General features: G+C 34.2%; 2 protein-coding genes across 2 annotated transcripts in view; both read left to right on the top strand.

Annotated features, from left to right (window-relative positions):
- The window catches only part of LOC129792487 (STAM-binding protein-like A), a 781,560-nt gene that overhangs the window by 293,266 nt on the left and 465,919 nt on the right, over positions 1-22,375 (top strand). The gene's annotated exons all lie outside the window — the stretch shown is intronic.
- On the top strand, positions 14-6,599 carry LOC129792353 (coiled-coil domain-containing protein 149). Its single transcript, XM_055831275.1, has 5 exons — positions 14-110; positions 179-613; positions 693-944; positions 5,724-5,808; positions 6,056-6,599. Exons 1-5 carry the CDS (start codon positions 45-47, stop codon positions 6,553-6,555), a joined length of 1,338 nt encoding a protein of 445 aa, XP_055687250.1. The 5' UTR covers positions 14-44; the 3' UTR covers positions 6,556-6,599.

The following is a 22,375-nucleotide window of genomic DNA, read 5'->3' as shown; positions in this document are numbered from 1 at the left end:
TTTCTTTTCTGTGATCCCCCAAAATAGGATAGGATCGTCAAATAATGGAGCAGAGCAGTGGTGGAAGAGTTAAGTTTCTCGACGAGCATATGGAGAACTACAACATTGAAGTGAGTTCATTGAGGTCACTGCTGGAAGGATTCTCAATTTATTTGATGAGATTTCCATGATTTTGCAGCATTCTGCCCTCCATCGGAAGCTCCAGAGCAAAGTTGAGGCATTGAAGATTATGCGAAAGGAGCTGGAGCGTTTTCGCACTGAGAGGGATCAGTTCAAATTGATGGCGGAAACACTGCAAATCCGCTACACAGCCATCAAGAAGAGTCTAAATTCCGGCGAATCCGGAACCGTTGAGTTCACTGAGAGATCCAGCGTGGCAGCTATTGTGAATGACCTGCGTGAGAGGAATACAGCTCTGACGACGGAACTCGAGTCCCTGAGGCAGAGTTTGTCAGAGAAGGAGGGGGACATTAGGGTGCTGCGAGAGCGGAAGTGCAGGGTGTGCGAAAAGTGTCAGAATGGTAGTCTCAGTGGACAGGAGGATTCACCTCGTGCCGAATGGAATGAAGAGAAATCCCAATTCATTGCTCAACTGGAGGATCTCAAGAAAAAAGTAAGAAAATTGAAAGGAAAAATTCTTAAATTGATTTTTATTTCAAACTTGATGGAATATCTGATTTATTCTTTCGCAGAACGCTCAGCTAAAATACGATTTCCGGTCACTGCTGGATGAGAAGGAGGAAGTTGTCACAGAACGAGATGCCTTCAAGTGCAAGGTTCATCGACTGAATCATGAGCTGTCGGTGGCTCTCAAGGGGAATGAATCTCAAATCAAGGTTCTCGATATTGATTCACTTGTGCGGGAGAACAAATATTTGCAGGAGAGACTGAAAAACGTGGAAAATGAGTTGGAGCTCGTGCAGCACTCGCTCAACAAATATAAGGTAAGATGTTCAATTTCCTCCTCATTTCCTTGCAATTCTCTAAGAAAACTCCAGGATTTCCCTTCCAAACACATGCGCTCATTGATGTTAAAAGTGGCACAAGGGGGTACTTTGGAAGCTTTGTCTGAGCTTTTCCAACGTATTTTTGCAATATATTTATCAATCGTTTTTCATTGTAATAGATTGTAAATTAATTGAAACACTTTTTTATGATTTTAACCCTTGGAATGCGGAGCGGGGTCGTTGAACGACCCCAGCGCTATATTTCGTGCTATAACTCAATAAATATAAAAGATAGCGTTCCCATCTTTTGGAAATAAGTTCCTTGGTTATCTGAGGAGGTTGTGTAAAAATTTCAGCTCAATCCGACCACCACAAGAAAAGTTATTAAGAAAAATGTAAAAGAAGGGAATTCAAAAATTGGTGTAACGGTCATTCTGTGGAAAATTTCTTAGAGCATAAACAACATAAAACATAATTAGAAGCATGTAAATGTGCAAAACAATAAAGAATATTCAAGAAATATTGCCATTTATCACGTTACGGGAAGTGAGGGGAATGTGGGGAAGAGTGAAAAAAAATTGCAGTTGGGGTTAACTTTCTTGGCAAATTTCTCAAAAAGAAATTGTGAAAAATGAGTGAAAAATGTTTTTCCCTAATATCTCTTTTTAAGTGTTTTAGGGTAGCGAATTTGTGGTGTAGGGTGCAAGAGGACTATATAAGGAATCTATAGGCACTAACCCGACAACTCCAGGTTGTATAATTTGGGAGAAAATTGGCCTTCTTTTTGGGGTCGTTCAACGACCCCACCTTCGCATTCTACGTAACTACCAGGGCCTCCGCATTCCAAAGGTTAAAAAATCAATTTTCATCAGTTTTTTTTTGGGGGAACATCAAAATTGGTTTTTAAATGTTTGGTTTAATGGATCAAAAATAAATTTAAGTTTAGGAAAAAAAAGTTTCCCAACAGTTTCACAGAAATGCTATTTGTTAAGAGGGAAGGAGTAATGTTTTCATAAATAATAATTAATTTTTAATACAAAAAATACTTAATTAAAAATTGATTTATTAAACCTAATTAAACTTTTTGGTTTACTCTTTGTTTTAAATACTTGAGGGTGATTTAATTCTTGATCGATGATGAGAGTATTACCTAACGATTCTTGATCATTTTTTGTAAGCTTTTAGAGCTTTAGTAAAGGATTTTAAAATATATTTTTTTATATAGAAAACAAATTGTTTTTTTTTAAATTCAATTAAAGGACGTTAAAAATTGGTAAAAATGAATTAGTAATTTTGACAGTTTGTTTCGGTAATTTCAGTATTAATTAATTGTCTTTTCTAACGTATGACTTTTCTTATTAATTGTCTTACATTTCTAATATTTGACATTTGTTTTGACACTTGACGTTTACTTCATAAAGTTAGGCAGTTGTTTAATAGATTTTTTTAATTCATGTTATTTTCTAACATTTGAAGTTTCTTTTTAGCTGTGATTCTTACGAAGAAAAGAATAGCACAGCTTCTGTGTACCACTTAAAATGCAATGTTTTCTATTGTTTGACGTTTATTTTCAAACGTTCAGCCTTTCTTTTTAAACATTTGACATTATTTTTGTAAAGTGTTTTTTACATAAAGTTTGACGTTTTTTTCCAAACTTTTGACATTCATTTTTTAACGTTTGACGTTTTTATCATTTCTTTTCTATTAGGCTGCATTCAGCCCTTCCGATCGGCAAGTCGACCGGTCGATGAGGAATAGACGATTGGCCGATGAGGAAGAGACGATTGGCCGATGAGGAAATGACGATCGGTAAATAGTGCAAATAATATCATTTTTTTGGTATTATTTGGCCGAATTTGCCTGAAATTCGCATTTGCTAAGACCTTATAAAGATTAGCAAAGCGTTCTGTAATAGAATTTGCAAAAATAATTGATATTTTAAGAAAAAATATTCCTGTCAAAAAAGTCAGCCGATCGGAAAGTGCAGCACTTTCCGATCGGCTGACTTTTTTGACAGGAATAGTTTTTCTTAAAATATCAATTATTTTTGCAAATTCTATTACAGAACGCTTTGCTAATCTTTATAAGGTCTTAGCAAATGCGAATTTCAGGCAAATTCGGCCAAATAATACCAAAAAAATGATATTATTTGCACTATTTACCGATCGTCATTTCCTCATCGGCCAATCGTCTCTTCCTCATCGGCCAATCGTCTATTCCTCATCGACCGGTCGACTTGCCGATCGGAAGGGCTGAATGCAGCCTTAGTGATCAAATTAACTATGATTTAATAAGCTACGTAAGATAATGGAATTTTCTTTACGTTCAATTGTTTTAATTCATCTTTATTTTTGTACATTACGATGTATATGAAGGTATGAAGTAAAGCGTGTGTTAAAGGTGTTAAAAACAATTGGTGAGACGGTGAGACGTAAATTTTTATCAAAGAACGTCCTATCGCAAGTCAATCATTCATAAGTGGGATTTTTTTTCCAACGATAAGATGTCTCTCTGGACCTACGGCGAAGTAGTATAAAGTGTTTGAAATTGATTCAGATGAGTTTATTTCTGTGGAAAAAATGAAGTTAACAATATATTTGATTGCACTTCTGAGTGTCTCTCTCACTGGAATTTCTGCATCACGTAAGTTTCTGCAAGGAAGAATACAGAATTTTCTTTTTCTCAGAAAGGTACTTAAATGGAATTATTTTTTTGCAGCTCTCTTCAGTGGTAGAATTCTTGGGGGAACAGATGCAGTTGCAGGGCAATTCCCATTTGTTGTTTCACTGAGAACACTCCTCAATAGCCACTTCTGCGGTGGAAGTATCCTCAATGAGCGATGGGTGCTAACATCTGGCCACTGTATGATGGGTCGTGATCAGGATGCAATTAATATCGTTGCTGGAAGTCACATTCGCACCACAGGGGGATTGGTGTTCCGCAGTTCACGCATTTTTACGCACCCCAATTTCAGTTTTGCTCTCATGGCGAATGATGTCTCATTGATTTTGGTCACAACACCCTTCTTCTGGACCCCGAACATTCAGCCAATTTCTCTGGGAGAAGCTGAAATATCCGGAGGAATCACAGCTACCATCGCGGGATGGGGACTCACCACAAATCCCGGAAGTGCTGCAGAAATCCTTCAGTGGCAATCCACAGTGACGGTTACACCGGCTGATTGCCGCTCAAGGCATGCCCTGGCACAGCGAGCATTCATTCACGACAACACCATTTGCACGTCCTCTCGTTTTGGCGAGGGAATGTGTATGGGGGATACTGGGGGTCCGGTTATCGTTGGAAATTCCGTGATTGGCGTCATGAGTTGGAGTGTTCAGTGTGGACTTGTGCCAGATATTCATGCTCGTGTATCTTCCCATCGTGATTGGATTGTCTCCCTCACAGAGGCACCCATTCACGAGCTCCCCTAGTGCTCGTCCAAATCGTCCAAATAAAGATCAAGATAAAATGTTTCAAATGAGGAATTTTTGTGCTATCTCCGTGTCAAAAGTCCGTTGATTTTTGATTTATTTTGGTATTAAATGCGGTTCAAAGTTGAATAAACGAAAGTTTGGGCGCTTTAAAAAAATTGGCGATAAGCTTCAGTTAGCTTATCTAAGCTATGTTGGGAGACTTGAACTGCCAACAAAGAGGAATTTTTAGTTTAAATTTTATGTGGAATGAGGAAGATATAAAGCTTCTAATCTGAGTAAGATTTAATAACATGCATCTCCTGAAAGAAAATGGTGATAGCTTTAAACTCTTTAAAAATTAAAGCTAAAATTCTTTTTCATTTTCTGCTCTTTTGAAATTAAAAAAAAATCCTAAGCAATTTCTAAATAAAAAAGAATTCTTAAGTCTTTTTATGATTTTTATATGAAAGTAATTCGTATTTCTTAAATTTTCAGATTTGATAAAAATTCTAGCTTCATGAACTGACAAAAGTTCTAGTTTCTTAGAATTATAGATTGAGCCTTATTCTTGTATTTCTTATTCTTTCATATTTTCTTCATTTTTATGATTTTTTAATTGAAAAAGTCTTTCAGGGAAAGTTTATTTTAGCCTTAAATTACATATTATAAAAACATTAAAACAATTGTAAAGCTTTTAACCTAAAAAAAAGTTCTATCTTGAAAAAAAAATGGTTTAGCTTAGAAAACTTACAATTAGGTCAAGCTTTATAAGACTTTGGCCTAGTTTAAAAAAAAACTCTGACCCATCTAAAAAAAAGAAATTAAAAAAAAATGAGTAAATAAAAAAAATAAAAAATTAAATTAAAAAATAAGTTTTTTTTAATTTTTAAAGCTCTCGAGTTTATTTCGGACTTCTCCATGATTATGGCTAAAGGGAATAAATAGTTTAAATGGAAAGGTTTTCCTCAAAGTGCCCCAGATAAATTAGAAATCGCATTTCAGAGCGATGTGTAAGTCTCAAAGTTTACTGAAAACCAAGAGACGAACCAAGAGAATAATTTATTAAGCAAATATACCTTGTGAGGATGGTGCGAAATTATTTCTTGGAAGTGGTTTAATTAAGAATTAATTCTTTGTGCCATTTTATTTCCAATGAGCGATGTTTTGCGGATATTTCATGATAGTACATACATATTTTATATTACCTTTCATTCATCTTTGCTTGAATGTTATTGGAGTTGATGGGAAAATCCCGTTAATACGCGTCAAGAATATTTTCCCAATCAATATTTGATGGAAATGTTGCTTTTTCTGCATAGTGTAACTATGCAAATATTTTCACGGATTTCATTTTTGCACGCAGGCTATGCTGGAGATGAAGAGAAACAAAAAGGGCATTGTGAAGCTCGGTGGGAGCAACAGCGATATGATAATGTCTCACAAACAAGGTATTTGCAGGAGATTTTTTGTTTCACATGAAAACATTTTTTATTTATCCGATTTTCTGCGTTGTGTGTGGTCATGGAAAACCATTTGGTGGTTCAGCTTTCCAAAGCTTTTGCTTGGTGTTTGGATTTCCACACCACAAATCATTCATTAGTACATACCCCAGAAATGGGTTTTTGTTGGGTTCCAGCTCGACTGTTGGGTGATCCCGGGGAGATTGTATTTATGCGTTCATGTTGGTGTTTACAGTGAAAGTTCTCCTGGAGCGAGGAACTGATGCTGAGTTACCAAATAAAGCGGCTACAATAGCAGATTTGAAATCACTCTGCCTTGCTCTGTTGGACAATGTGAATGACAAAACCCTCGCCCTGACGCATCAGAAGAAAGCCAATAAAATCCTTGCACTGAGAATTGCTGAACTGGAGCACAGATTGGAGCAAACAAGTTGGACAGCATCACCGTCCGAATTACTCCTAAATGGGTATTCTGCGTCAAATGTTGACAAAGATTTGGAAGGTGTCTTGGCGAATTCCATAAATCCATCCTCCTCGGCATCCACGTCTGTTTCTAATGACGAAGAAATCGATGTGAGTGACGATGAGGGGGATCTTTCGACGTCCGAACAGGAATCTGTGGTGGATTGTGAGGAAAAGCTCGAGGAGCTCCCCCCAGAATTGGCGGAACTTGTGGAGAAGGCACTCAGGGAGGATGACTCCGACACCCCAACTACCACTGAGAATGTAAATTAATAAAAGAGAAATTGTCTGTTGAAAAAAAAATTGAAAATGTTGCGAGAAAATACAGAAAACATAAATTTTCATTTTTGTTCTCTCACAAAACTTCCTTTTGGTGATCACGGGGAAATTTTTCCCAAACACGAGAAGCAATTGATTGAAATAATTGCGGCATTTTGTTGGCGGAAGCAAAAGGTATATCCTATGGCAAAAAAATTAACGTTCACGGGGATTTTATTTATGAGGTAATTGGATGTTGTTATAGCATTTTTTCAAATTTTATTATCACAAAATATTTTCTTTTTTTTAAAGAGGAATCATTTTTCTCTTAATCACAGCAAGATTATGCAAAATATGTATAAATATCCTTATGATTCATAATTTTTAGCTCTGTTTATTTCTTGGAAAGGATAGCAAAGATTTTGTGTAATAAATTGCAAATTAAGTCATCAGATCCAGCTTAAACTGGGTATGAGCACAAATTATTAGTTTTTTACATGAAAAGCTTTTCTAAACTTAAAGAAAATCCATATTTCTAATCCCTGGAACATGAATAAAACTTTCGCTACTAAATGTTTATTAGTTTTCTTTTCATTCCATGTATTGAACTTTTCTTTTTATATACTTTTTCATATTTATTATATACAAACAAACTAATGTTGTGTAGTTTTTTATCTTTTCTATAAATTTCACAACTTTTCCCAACACATCAATTTGCTCAATAAGGTGGTATGTTGTTGTATGGATAATTTTCTCTCTTCGTCTGTCGAATGGGTGGGTGGGGGAGAGGAATTGCAGCTAACCACGTAAATGCACATCGCACATTAAATGGAGGAATAGCGAAACTAAAGTAAAAAAAAAGAAATAAAGTGTTATGTTTTAGTTTTTTGGGGTGTCTCACGAAGACCTCCAGAGGCGAAAATAAAGCATATTTTAGCGTCTCTGTTGAGATTGTGGCTTTATTGGTGGCAGTCACGCGACCCTTTAATTAACAATAAGGTGGCTCGAGAGAGGACTGAAATAGCAGTGCAAAAGAATGGTCTCCTTGAGAAACACTTTGTGTGTGACTCTCGCTAGGGGTTGGAAGTTCCTCCGTGTGCTCAACCCCTCATGCTTACGCTGAGGGACTGGCGGGGGAGGGTGAGATCGTCTCTGTTTACATGATTTGCGGTTGCGAACGGATGCAAGGAGGGGGTGAGGTTAATTTGGCGAAAAGACGTAGAGAAAGGATTACTCAAGGGCTTGACTCCCTTTATGGGATTGGCGGTGGGGTAAGAAAAATGGGGGGAATGACTTCTGAACTATCAATATTGTAATCTGAGGGGATAATTGATGATTAGGCAAAGTGGGGGCTGTCGGTGGCGTTGCGTGCTTCTTGTTATCTACTACACTACATATATAGATCGATATGTGTATGGAGCTTTACTTCCCTTATTTTTTTTTCCCTTCACACTACAATAACTTGCTGCTTGGGGGTTGCCTGGGAATTCCTGGTAAAGTATTTGGTCGAGGAGTTAAAGTGCAACAAACCACGAAGAGAATAGAGGGCAACCAGTTTACACACAAGAGCATCTTCAATGAAATTAATTCAATTTACGTATGTACATAATAATACTGATAATAGGAAGGAGTCTACTTAATTTGGGGAGTTGTCAAATTAAATTCTTCTAAATTATCCCTTTTTCCTAACTAATGTAAATTCAGTTCTGAGTGTCTGATTAAGGAAGTTAGAAGATTTGAAAGCTTATATTCATTGTTCTGCAAAAATGAGTAAGATTATAAAAATCTTTGATAATATGGAGATTGATGCAAAAATTCTCATTTTCTCTTTGAATAATTGTAAATTAATTGTTGAAGACATTGAAGATGATTTTAGGACTTTGAAATAAGAACTTTAAGAGCTTTTAAGAGCTATACAAGTAGGTACCTAATTGTTTATTTTTAATAAGATTTAAAAATAAAATAAGAATTTCTAAATTGTTCTACTCTAAATAAAACAAAAAACTATAATTATATTCACAATTTGTAGAAAAGAGAAACTTTTCTACCATTTTAACTGACAGTGAGTGAAGAAATTCTATTCTTTTGAAATATTTAAAAAGAGAAAAAAAATTTTTTTAATCAAATATCTCTAATATTCTTGCTATTGAAAGATATATTTTATTGAAAAGAATACAAATTGATATTGAGCTAAAAAAAACGAACAAGAAATAGTAAATTGAATTAGAACAAAGTGGAGATAACTTTTTCTATCGAAAATTAAAAAGTCTGAACATTTATTTGAATAATTAAATTTTATTTTATTGATTTTTTTTCTGACTCTTTGATTTTTCATTGTTTTATTGCCAATATTTGTCTAGAAATAGACTATTTATTGGATTTTTATTTAAGAACAAAGATAAAAGCACAAGTTGAATTAATTTTAAATCAACATAAAAATTTAATTTGTTTCTCTTCTTTTATTCTGAATTTTTATTTCCATTTACAAATTGTTTTTGCAATTTCTTCTCTTTATGATTCAATCCGGAATATTCAAACTTGAACCATTCCATATCAATTTTTAATTTATAAAATGTCCGAATCAAAATTATAAATTTGATTTTCTTAATTGAATAACTGTTAAGGAATTTTTTTTGGTTTATGTAGTGAAATGTATTTTCTAAAAGTAGAGCAAAACTATATAGGATTTGAAAATAGAAGTTGGGAATAGAAGTGAATGAAATGTTGGATTATGGATGATTTCGTGCTGAAAAGCATTTATGAATGTAAATTGTGCATAGTCTGCATTCTAATGCATTTTTTTGACTTTTGTGCTATATATGCGAGAGAAAATTGCTCTTGAGTGTGCATTTTCTCTAGCTATGTAACAGTTTCCAAACTGTTGATTGGTTCACAATGCTGTGTGTTTTTTTCTCTGTTCACCCAACACTTAATCCACTAATAGATGGATTTTCAATTCTCGCATCGCTTACATAGCATTTAGTTTAGCTTCCATTAAGGGTTTCTCTTATAAATATATGTATCATGTGCGGTGGAAGAGTGTGGGCGGGAGTATGAATTTTCATTCAATTTCAAATTGAGAGAGAAATAATTGAGTGGAAATGCTTATTGGATTGAGTTGAGAATCCATTCTCGAGTATAACTTGATAGATAAATCCCCAAAGTGTCGAGGACGAGGGCTGTAGAAGCGTGTAAATCTCAAATTGTATTTTGACAAGATTTCGGTATGTCTTAGTGGTACAACATACCTACATAAATAAGTTAAGAGATGTTGTATGCATCATCATGTCATTAGTTTCTCACTGCAAAATTCTATGAATGTGAAATTTGTGGCTTTGAGTTGTGCTTCGGCAGTATGGCTATGCTTAAAGCTACTATATGGGAAGGTCCTTTGCATAACTTGTCAATAGGTGTATGTCAGGAGAATTTTAATCATATGGCTCTCCCCCAAAAGTCCAGGAGACTCATGATGAAAATTTCATATATAAATTTTCAGCAAAACTATGAGGAAATTTGGGTAATATGGGTGTCTCGTGTCCTCAACTGTACCCCTTAGGTTTGCATGGGTCTGTCGTTATCTTGAAGAGTTGAGCTCTTGGGAGCCATTTTATGACTTTTGGGGTCACAACAAACTCGTCGTTGTCTCCAATATTGGGACGGATGATATTCAAGATGATCACATCTTAACTCTGGCAGCTTTAGCCAAATGATTAATCAAGAATAATTCACTTTGGGGTTGCGAAGCCTCAGCATTTATTTATGGTGGTACAACGCTGATATTCTCGGTAAGGAAGAGCTACTTTGAATATTGTCTTCGTATAATACATCTCAACAAACACACTGAGGGGGAGCGCAGAGACTCCCCTTAAAATGTTAATGAATTGAATATAAATTAATGACATGGTTTTGGTGTACCATACAGAGGAGGGTAGGATCGTAAGACAAGAGGGTGGATTTTCCGTTTCAGCATAAAACCATCAAAATTCCACTTCTTGTGCTATTCAACTTAATAATCAATAAATGTCTTTCCTTCTTCATACATGGAAGGCGTGCAGCTTCCTCCCCCTCCTCCTTTCCAGGGCTTCCTTCATCCCTTGTATTGTCTCCCCTATTTATGGAATTCAACGATAGGGGAGAGCGGGGCTATTTGTGACAGTCTGGAATTTTCAAATGGCAATTCCTCCTAAGTTATTTATCGGAAGCACCTGAAAAAATTATGATAAGAAGTCCTACCTACCCTCAATAGTTGACTGTAGTTTGGGGATTATCCGATGAATAGTTTAGGAATAAAAAAATAAACAAATTTTGAGGCCTCCAAAAATACGTTTTGCGTGTTGAGAAAAACTCATTTTCCGACACTTTTCTTTTAGCGATTTTCCAATCTCACCGTCTTTTCCACAAGCTAGGTCAATGCAGAAAACGTTGCCAAGGTGTATTTTTCACTAACTTTTAATGATTTTTCTGCACATTTATTCAAATCAACGCATGTCGAGTGGGGCTAATTTTGTCACCAATGTAAATCATATGGAACGTCAAAATATTGACATGTTTTCTAACCTTTTTGTTGCAAAATGCAGGGGTTGAGAAAATTCCAAAATTCTGTGTTTTAGTGGATAGAAAAGTGGAATTCCTTGCCGCGGATGAATAAGTGAGGAGTTTGGTTAGTAGCTACAACTAATCTCTCAGGTGGAAAATCTTTGGAAATGTCGGAAAATTCCACCGACTTAATTACCCCCGTTGGTGACAATACTTGTCGACGGATTCTTAAAAAAGTCAGAAGCGGAAGGGTTCAGGAAAAGCTCGAAAACTCATATTTCGCGTGTAGATAGAGAAAAATGGTCTAAGACAAAGTTGTAGACCAGGAAATTTCCTATGAAAATGACTTATCGAGGAAATTCTCTTGTCTTTCGGGAATCCTGCAGATAAGGATTTATCCAAATTGACACAAATAGCCCCGCCCTCCCCTATATATTGTGCTGTATATGGTCAAAATATTGCTCTGTCAAGGAGAAAATTCCATTCCAAAAGATAATAATTTCTCTATTATACAAAGCCTCGCCGAAAAATTCTCCAAGTTTTTTTTCAATACCACATGAATTCGTAGCTAAAAAAACAAAAAGAATATAAAGAGAGGGTAGAATCACAATCAAAAAGCTTAATTTTCATAAAGAAAAAAAGTTGTATAAGTTACATTGTTCATGGTTCTTAAAATAAACAAAATCAATTTTTTTTTCATAAATTTGCATTTTATCGTTAATTTGATTTTTTTTTGTTATTTAATTCATTTTATTTATGTTATTTGTTAGATGTCAATCCATGCGGATACTAATAAGCTCTAATTAAAACAAAAAATATATTAATTTTTAGTTATACAAATAGCACATTTTGTATTATACCTACTAATTACAAAAATAAATCCAGAGATAAATTAAATAAAATCCACACGAATCATTGTCATTAACCGTGCAGTGGATTTGGCATATAAAAGAATTTCATTTACAGTGAGAGCTGATAGAACTTTTTCAGCAGATTAAATATTGAAAATGTTTCCACGCGAGTATGTGAATGAGTGGGTATTATACATAATTTATGAATACAAGCCATCCTATCAGAGCTTTCGCTTCCCTGCAATTATGTCTCTATATGTGATATCTCTGAGAAAAATATTTATTTCCGTGGATCCTTTTTTGTCAAATTTTGTTGCTGTTTTTGGCAGAGTTGCTATATTTGTGATAGGACCCGCATTTTCCCTGCAGCCTTGTCAAAAAATATCCTGCCATCCACAAATTCTCCTTCAGGGAAAGATGAGTTATAACTTATGTCAATAAAGAACTGAGTTGTGGTTCATAGATTGGAAAAAAAAACTAATAATTTTTAAAACAAAAATAAACCCAAAAAGAGTGAATTTGAAGTGAATGAAATGAAAAATTAATTTCAGAGATTTTAATTGATGTAATATTATTATCTATATAATAAAGAAAGGTCTGTTTGTTGGTAATCTTCCGTCGTGTTCGGCTATACAAATCTACACCGTTTGACCGATCGTGATGAAATTTGGCACAGAGGCTCCTTATATCAGGCGGTTTCGAGTGGCCGTATCCATTTCCCCCCAAAGCCCCCCTTCATGTAGCCCCCATATAAAAGTCATGTATTTTTTGCGAATTTTTGAATTTGGCGCCCGAAATTTTGTATGAAAATGATTTCTTCTCTTTGCAAATTTTTTTTCGGGATTGATAAGTAGTCATAATCTACCTTTAAACCATCAAAATTTATTTTCTCATTAAAATTTGCGCGAAGCGCAACAAATCCCCGCGAAGCAGGGCGAGGTAAATTGGAGCGAAGCGACAATTTACCTCGTTTTTTGATAATAAAATTTATTGGAATTATTAAAATTGAATATTTTCTGAATTAAGCATGAATGAAATATGGAAATGACGTTATTAATAAATTGATTATATTTTATATTTTTATTGAGTAATACTCGTGTAAAACCAATAAAGTATATTAAATAATAATTTTATTACATTTTCCAGTTTCAATGTTTATTTATTTATTAATTCTCTTTTTCACAAATTCATTGCATTATTCATATAATCTACTTCACTTAAAAATTTACTTAAAATATATTTTTTCTTTTTAAAAACTTGTCAATTTATTAAATCAATTGGAAGTAATGCTTGCAGAATAAAGTAAAATTTTCCAGTTGAAAAAGCACAAAAATTCATTGGGATAGGAAGCAAATTAAGTCATAATTTACCGATCGGTTATCCGGAATAATTTCTGCATCATAAATCTATATGTGTATTTATGTACATATATTTGTTCGTTCAATACATAAAACAATATTTAATTGCTAGATTTATTTATTTACACCAACAAATCATGCAGATAAAAAAATAGAAATGTAAAAAAGAGAAATTATCCGCTGAATTAATGCATTTGACTACTGAATGGTTTTTTCGACGGAAGCTAATTTTCTATTTTCTAATCATTTATTTGAAATTTCCTGCTCTAGTATGGGATTAGTTAGACTTTTGAAAAGAAGCAATAAATACATACATATATGGGGATGATTTAGATCATAATTTCAAATAAGATATATTTCATTTTTATGAACTTACACGTGTTTGTCTTAGAACTCTAGGCCAAACTTAAGGTTTAATATTAGGCTTTTCAGCCGCAATTCAGTCTGACATACCCTTAAAAATTTTAAGTACAGATTAAAAAACTTAAATTTGGCTTAAAAAAAACATAGAAAAGCCTTAAAAATAATTAAGTTTTATTTAAGAAACTTAAGTCTAGTTAAAAAAAAAATTAGGCCTACCTTAAAAACTGAAGCTTGTCAAAGGCTGATATGCTGATCCGAAAGTATATATCCTACCACTTCCGGCAAATTAAAGCTTAAGCTGCTAGCTTAATAAATTAGATATAGTGCAACAAATAGCTTCGTTCTCCAGATTTAAAGGATTCAATTAGTTTTCTTCACATGTACAACATAAGCTCTCTTAGTTAAATTAAAAGTTTCGTAAATTCTTCTAAATACTCAATATATTGAAGTTTTGAACTTTCGCATGCATTCCTTCGCAACTCTGTGTATGTGTGATGCTTGTGGAATTGTGATTTCCTTTTAATAAGCTTATATATCCCGTTCGAAAGAATTGCTTTACTATGTAGAATGTCTGTGGAATGTGGTGTACTCCGATGGCTTCGTTCAACGAGATAAATGGGCGGGGGGTGGAGCAATGTGAGCGGGTGGTTTGGGTAAAAGTGCATCTCTAAGCAAAATTGTTTTGGGGTTGAATGAAATAGGGTCTGAAAAATCCATGCTATATATAGCATATGGTGAGGAAAATGGTGTCTAATGGAATTTCCGTCTTGCACCATGTAAAATTGAGAGTGGATGTAATGCATTTTTGCAATTAATCGACAAACATTATGAACAAGACCCTGGGTGGACACCGCCTGGGATACTGTGTCCAATATTTTTCGTATATATACAGGATGGTTGAGCCGGGGAGTTTTGTGGGAAATTTTTATCATACCACGCCGCATTGTAACCATCCCTGTGGGATTTGCAATCTTCTCGGCAATCCCCAACGGAGGGGTGTTGCATCTCTTTTGCCAATGGCTTTGCTGTGGACGGTGCGCCAATTTTTTTTTATTCGTAATGCACACAAAACCGAAAATGCTCGGGCCTGGCCCATCTGCCAGAGAGGGGCCGCACAGTACCAACCCCATAAAGCAAGTGAGGCCAGATGGTAGCCATAATTTTTCAATTTTGCAACACAAAAAGCCACCCATTGAACGTGTAGTGTGTATGTGTGCCTTTTTAGCTTTTTTTTTTGATGACATCCACCCACACCCCCTTCATAGCCCCCCTCCACGACTACATATGACTTCCTGGTAAACTCAGTAGTAGCCAGGAAAAATTTGCATGACTTAGAAATGGGATTTCCACAGTGCTGAATGGGTGTGTTTGTTCTCTGTGGGGTCCATTTTAGATTTTTCACCAACTTTCATCCCCCTCTCTCCCTTCCCGACTTCCTCCCATTTCTCACTCCATTTTTCATACTTTCCACGCTCTATTCCCCTGGATTCTCCGCATCTTCTACTCTCATGATTTAACTACCACCCCTTTCTCTTCCTGTTACATAATTTCGAGATATACCCCGAAAGAAAATGCCGACAAACACCATTTCCACGCAAAAGGATAACGAGAACAAAAAAATCAATTGAGGAAGTCTGTTTTTTTTCTCGCATATACTTTTTGAAGGATGCAAGAAGGAAAAGTTTATCCTTTTGAGGATGAAAGCCAGAAAAAAAATGTTATAAGCTCCTTTTGGAAACAATTTGCTAGAGAGCAACTTCATCATGAGAATCCTTGGGGCTAATTGGTGTAAATGCGATAATTTAAAATGATTTCTCTATTAAAATGCTAATTTACGAAATAATTTGTACATTTCACTCCGAAGTATATAGCACACTAACAAGTGAATGTTAAGTGATTAATGGAATGAGAATTTCTGCAGCAATGAGGAACCTGCGAACCATTGAGTTTCCTTGCTAATTGCAAGTGTAATCTTTCCCCTATACATAGCGAAAGGGTTGGGGTGTGTTGTTTATGGTCTGTGGAAGTTACCCAGAGAAAATTCAATTAAGAAGCAAAAGTACACAGCATCGCAAGAGTCAATTCGTGGAAATGTTGGGCGAAAAATAGCTATTTGATTAATTAAGTCGTTTCAGGGGAAAAATTTAATTGCTGTTTTTCTGCGTGAGATTAATTTATTGGTTTATGTATTTTACTGATACCTACAACATGACATTTCGTTTCCTGGAATATGTTTTTTTTGTTCGTGATGTTTTTATGAATTTTGACTAAATATGATGGGTTTATATATTATAGCATCATTTGGATCCTTTGCTATGTATACAACGAGTTGAATATATGATTTTTGACACATAACTTTCAGGATTTTTTTTATAATGAAGAAAGTGTGAAAGAATTTTTTTTAAGGGAGCGAAACTCCTTAAATTCACTTTATATTTATTTAATCCTTTTAAAACAATAACTTTTCCACGAAATAGAGCTTAGTTAAAGCTCTAATTGTGATTTATTTCTTTGTAATTAGAAAAGTGCAAGAGACGTCTCGATGGACGTCTTCTCGGATATCCGGTAGCTTGAGTAATTTAAAAGAATTCTCCTGAAGTGAAAGTTTCTTCACTGCAAATTGTAATGAAAATCCAATTTCAATGGCTGCAGCATTCCAAAAAGAAGTCTAACTGAACAATCTCATTGAATTAGTGTTAGTCTTATCCATTGTTGAGCACCTAGACTTGTCTGGGAATAGCAGAGGGAATGACACCAATGATTTTATAACAATTAGTTGTTAAAGAGCATTGTGGGTACTATTTTACGCATGTCTGTAGATTGAGGGTACTAAGACGAATCATTTCCACTTCACTCCCTGAGGTCCCTTTACTATACAGTCCAAGATACACACCTTCATCAGTTGAGTGAAGGTCTATTTCTATGTGAATGAACTTTTTGAGAAATGACTCTTCTCCTTGATTAATGACCTTTTAAATGGATTTTCATTCTTCCTCATCTATTTTCCTTTGAGCTCATTTGTGAATTTCTGTGGGCTAAAAAGAGAGGAAAGCTCCAATGTATACGAAGAAGAATGAAAATACGAAGAAAAGCCATTTCGTTTTGAGAAATAATTTTCTATTCTCTTGTTGTTTCTTACACCAACGTCAATTTCCTCGCATGCCACTATCGATGACCTAAATATTTCCCTCTCTAAACTCAACTTTGTTGAATTTCACAATTATTGGGAAATTTCATTCACCATTTATTGGGTTAAGGAAACGACTGTGAGAAATGCTATGTGTGCTGCAACTTTGTAGCTTTACGAGGAATTTTTGAGCATTGTATTTTAAAAGTGAATTTTCTCTTCTTCAGGAATTTAATTTTATAATTCATCCGTGGTGGGGGAGGTTTTGTTGTAATTTCATTTTGCTCGCGGGGACCATGAGAAGGATCGTGTGTGTATATGTGGATTAAGTCAATCAAGAAAGTTGTGGAAGTGCGTCTTATTAAGGTCTTCCACAATGTGGATATTGAGAGTGAAAGTTGAGCAAGATGAAAATCCTTCATGCTGCCTTAATTGAATAATTTATTTGCCTTGTGAAGCATTTTCTACAACACGAAAATGAAAGTCTGACAAATTTCCCCACACTTGAAACATTTTGCCCCAAAACTTTCATTATCTATATAGCCGTGTTGAGTTGAAAGTTGTGATTAGACACGCACATTGCCCCCACCCCCCGCCCCACACAGTCTTCGCAATAGAGGGTAAATTCTCTTTCAAAATATACATACGATAGATTCAAGTTGTCATCCACCAAAGAGATGGCTGGGATAATATGGTTTAGGCATCTCCATGATGAGATGCCTTCCTAGAATGAAGGGCTCTTTCATACTACAGGAAATTGTTTTCCATGTATGGAGTATATATTGAATAGTTATGATGGAAGATTGAAGGGTTTCTGGGTAGATAATTACGTGGTATGTAAGTATATTTTTGTCATTACAGTTAAAATCAACATTGATGGGCTGTAAGTTTCGCAAATACTTGATCACTCGTCCCGCTCCCCCCCTTCCGTGTCCTAATTATAATTTTGCACCTGAGAATCATGTGAAATTACTTCACCATCCTCTCTATTTTATCGTTTAATCCTCTTGAACGTTATTAACACAAATTTCCTTCCACCATTCACGTCTACCGGTGTGGTGTGTCTTTTCCTACGTGAAAATTTATTTGCCATAAGAACACCTTATATTTTATGTTAATTAACAATGGGGGAAATATGCCAACAAATTTCCATATACACTGTGTTCTTAAACCTTCATTTATTCTTAAGAATGATACACCTATATTTAGCACTTTAGAACGGAAAAACTTATTTAATTTACATCTTTCCGGAAAAATAGATACATAGGTAGATATTACAGTATGTAGATTCTTGCAATATGCCTACATATATGATTCTATATTATGTAGTATAAAAAGCTCCAAAATTAGAATAAAAAAAAATTGTTTTTAGCTGTTAAATTAAATTCAAATCAGAATTCAATGAAAACAAATTTAATAAATGCAATCATAAAAATTAAATAAAATCAAAATTCAATTTAAAACTATTAATTACCCAATGAAAACTCGTGATGGAAAAACAAATAAAAACACAATTTTGGAGTTCAAATAAAAATTAAATAAAAAGCAATTAAAATCAATTTTTATTTTCTAATAGAAAATTTAATTTAACCAAAAATTGAATTAGATAAAAACAAATAATTAAAACTCAATGAAAATTCGTTAAGATAAATGACTTGTTTTATATATCACAGTGAGGCTTTTAAAAGGCATTCAAAAAGCTAATCTTCTTCCTAAAATAAAATGCTTTGAATTCTTAAATTAAATTTAACGGTAACATAATATTTTTTATGAATATAGGTAAGTAGGTTTTATTGAGCATATTAATATCTCCATTAAAGTATAAGATTGATCGGAAACATCAATATATATATTGCTTGGGGGCCTATAAGTAATACATTATCAGGGGCGTAGTCAGAAATCAGAAATTGAAAAATGATTTTCTTTTCTCTATATGAATTTTTAAGGACTGATAATTTATGTTTTTTCTCTTAAAATTTGACGTTTCTTTTATTACATTTGACGTATTCTTTTATAATTTGACATCTAAATTTATTTCCTAACATTAAACGTTCGTTTTGACGCTTATTGCTTCTTTTCTAACATTTGACCGTTCTCTTTAATTTAATTTTGTGATTAGATTTAATGTTCATTTCAATATCTGACATTTCTTTTCTAACGTTTGATGTTTCTTTTAATATTTTTTCTTTTTTTAACGGTTTTACCATAAAAATAATATTTTCTTTTTATTTCTGAAGAAAATCTAAGTCCTTAAACTTTTAAAGGAAATTTCGTTACCCGATCACACTCACTGACTACGCCTTTGTACATCACAATGTAAAATAATAATTCTGTTTATTCGCTTAAATTTAGTTTCGTCTCTTCTTCATTTGCACGATGACGGAGGATGCAAATTGATGGAAAAGTTTTACTTTAGAGCGAACCGCTCTTGTCTATTTTGCAGCACTGTGAAAGTAATTACTTATTGCAATCACGGCTCAAATGACTGGAACTTTTGACATTTTCCTTTTTCGGCGAACAATGTCCATTGATCGTGTGCAGGGAAAATCAAAAGTTTGTAATAGAGAGTTGGCTTTTCATTGGAACTTACAAAGGGATTGTGTGCTATTTGGTGAAAGTATGAGAATTCAGGTAGTTAATTTAAATAAAATAAATTCACAGAGACATTTATGTAAAGTTTTATGTGCCTCAAAAGTTGTCATCGTTACCCGAGGAGTTAAAGGAGAAGGAACATTTATAAAGGAGAGACGTGATATATTACAAGTTAAATGCAAAAAGGGGGATAAAAATGGCAGGTGAGAATGAGTATAATGGAATAATAAATTGTAAATTTGTCTGTGAGAAAAAGTACTTTTCGGGGTGGGCCATGCGGTTATTTTGCTATATGGTGCGACAAACTCCATCTCAGTACAATTTACTCCATTAAAAGCTCGAATGAATACAATAAAGTGGGCTCACATAAATTTTCAGTGAAATGGATAATAATCCTCTTGGAGGGATCTCACCAGCTAGGCTCTAGGAATTTCTCATACTGTATATCCTATGGTCCATTTTCTCCTCTTCGCTCCTTTCACTTCAAACCCTCCTTTTCACCCCCAAAAATGTTCTCACTCTTTCCCATACGGATGCCTTGAGGGTGTGTATCATGCTAAATTGCGTTGGGTGAACTGGGGGTTTTCCTCTAAATGAAAATGTTTATGTAATTAACTATTTTCACTGTATTTGCTGCTTGCTTGACCAAATGAAAATAAATATATATAGTATGAGGTTGATGCTATATATATGGGAGAGTATGGTAAATGTAAGTATTAAGTATCTTCTCACATCATTTGGAAGCTTCTAAACCACTAACGGATATGTATCGTGGAGTTATATCCGGAATTAAAGTGTTACATTTCCAAAATATTCATTTTATCTACCACCACTGTATATATTCTCTCTCCTCTACATCACAACCTCCCCCCGCCGTAAACGTCTCCTCTTCTATGTTCCACAATTCAGGGCTCATCTCATTTGGCTATTGTTAGGCGGGGTCATGCAATAAAACGAAAAAGCACAATGTGAAAATAATTTTCCATTCATTTGCGTTGTCTCCCTCTCATACACAACCCCAAATGTGTCACATTATTTTCTCCCATTTTTTTTTCACAAAAATAATTTTGCAGAAAGACACAAATGGGGACGGGGCAAAGAGGAATTTCATGTCAACCCCCTCAGAGTGTGTCACTTCAGCTGTATGCCGCACTTACGTATTACTCTACGGCTGAAGAGGAAAACTTTTGGTTTGTATATTTCCGTGTATATATAAATATTTCATTTAAACTCATTCTATGTGTATGGTTTTTAATTTTAATAATTTAAACTGCTTTCCATGTATACCTACCATCTCGCCAAATGTTAAATGGAAATTCTTTTTTTTTGGTTGATATATAATGATACTCGAACATATAAAAATGGCTTTCATCTCCAATCTTTTGGGCAATTTTTATAATGGAATTTTTTTCAATCTCTCACATCACTTTATGAGAATTTATATCAAAATTGTCTTTTTCAAGCCGGAAGGTGTATACTTTTACTGAGAAAATCTGCGAAATATTGTATCTGATTTGTTGACAAACATGAAAAAATTGGAAAACTTTCTCTTATGTTACCACGGGAAATTCTTTTCATACACTTTGTAGCGTTTCGTGGAAAAAATGACAGCTTATGTAATCATCAAATGTGAAGCGTGAGGAAAAGTGCGACAACATGCATTTTCCGTCTGCACATAGCTAATATGAGTTAGGTATGATTTTTTCTATAAGATTTACTTTCAACAAGGGGATGGTTTAACCTCATTTTCAGTGAAGAAAAGTCACTTTTTGTTGAACAAAATGTATGAGGAATTCTCGAATCTCGCTCAATCTCGACCGATTCCCGAGAAACACTTTAACTTTTTTTATATTAATAATGTTATTTCGATGATGAGAAGGGATCAATCGAAAGCTAATTAAATGTACTTTCGATTGCAAGTGGAATTGTGCAAACTGATCCCTTATTTTGATCGGAAGAACCTGCTGCCTCACTAAAAGTACTGATTTCTCGGGGTTGGGCATCCCCCTGACTTTCAAATATAATTCAAAAACTTGCGTAGTAGAAAGTTTACGGTTAAGAAAATTCTTTAGAATCTTGCATAATATGCTTTAGAAAAGCAATATAAATAAAACATTCATTTTACATTATTCATTCCATCCCAACCGCTTTGATTAATTATTACGAATTTTTTAATTCTGTAATTGATAAGGTTTAATAGAAAGAAAAAATTGGATGTGATATTAATGAATTTTCTTCTTTAAAAGAAAAAGACTTAATAAAAAATTTCCCCGGATCTGTTTACATAAAGAAGAAAAATATTAGAAAAAAGAATTTTCCCTAGAGAACCTTTCTCACTTAAGAATCCCTTTAACGAAAAACAAATTAGCATCTTCTTATACTTTTTATAAACTTTCTAAGGTTGAGCTTTGCCGATGAGAAGATATACGTTTTTATAATAAGGGATGATGGTGAGCTTTTATCATTAATACAGCACAGGGAGGAGTAAGGAATTTTAGTCAATTTCATATTCAACAGGAATATTACTAAACCACAAATTTTTTGTTGGCGTTCGCACGTTCATTCCCTTTCCCCGATCACCGTTTTCCTGTGAGTCCTCCATGAGGGTGAATGTTTTTTTTTATTCTTCTTTCTGTGAGTTAAAAAACAAAATTAGGCTCAAAGTGTATCAATTATTCATTGAAGAGAGGTTTTTTACTGAAGCTCCCATGCAGAGGGTGTATTGAGAACTAGGAGGGAGGGAAAAAGAAGAAAAACCTGGAAGCACCAGGAGTGAGGTGGGGGAAAAAGCTTACGCATTTGGCCAGGTATAAAACGATTAATTACAAGTTTTTACCCAAGTAACACACCATCTCATTTTGGAATTTTTTCTGGCAATTTTTTTTTCGCACAGAAATTTCACTGAATGGGCTTTTTTTCATTTTTTTGTACTCTCCGTCATTTAATTATTAAAATAATTAATTTAGCAGATTTTTTTGACCACTCATTCAGTGAATTGGGGTTGTATG

Source organism: Lutzomyia longipalpis, chromosome 1, assembly GCF_024334085.1.
Source record: "Lutzomyia longipalpis isolate SR_M1_2022 chromosome 1, ASM2433408v1".
Taxonomy (NCBI): domain Eukaryota; kingdom Metazoa; phylum Arthropoda; class Insecta; order Diptera; family Psychodidae; genus Lutzomyia; species Lutzomyia longipalpis.
This window is presented reverse-complemented; position numbering and strand designations above follow the sequence as displayed.

Coding starts and splice junctions, on each gene's coding strand:
- LOC129792353 (XM_055831275.1), top strand. CDS start 45: ATGGAGCAGAGCAGTGGTGGAAGAGTTAAGTTTCTCGACGAGCATATG. Junction 111..178: donor TGGAGAACTACAACATTGAA/GTGAGTTCATTG, acceptor ATGATTTTGCAG/CATTCTGCCCTCCATCGGAA. Junction 945..5,723: donor ACTCGCTCAACAAATATAAG/GTAAGATGTTCA, acceptor TTTTGCACGCAG/GCTATGCTGGAGATGAAGAG.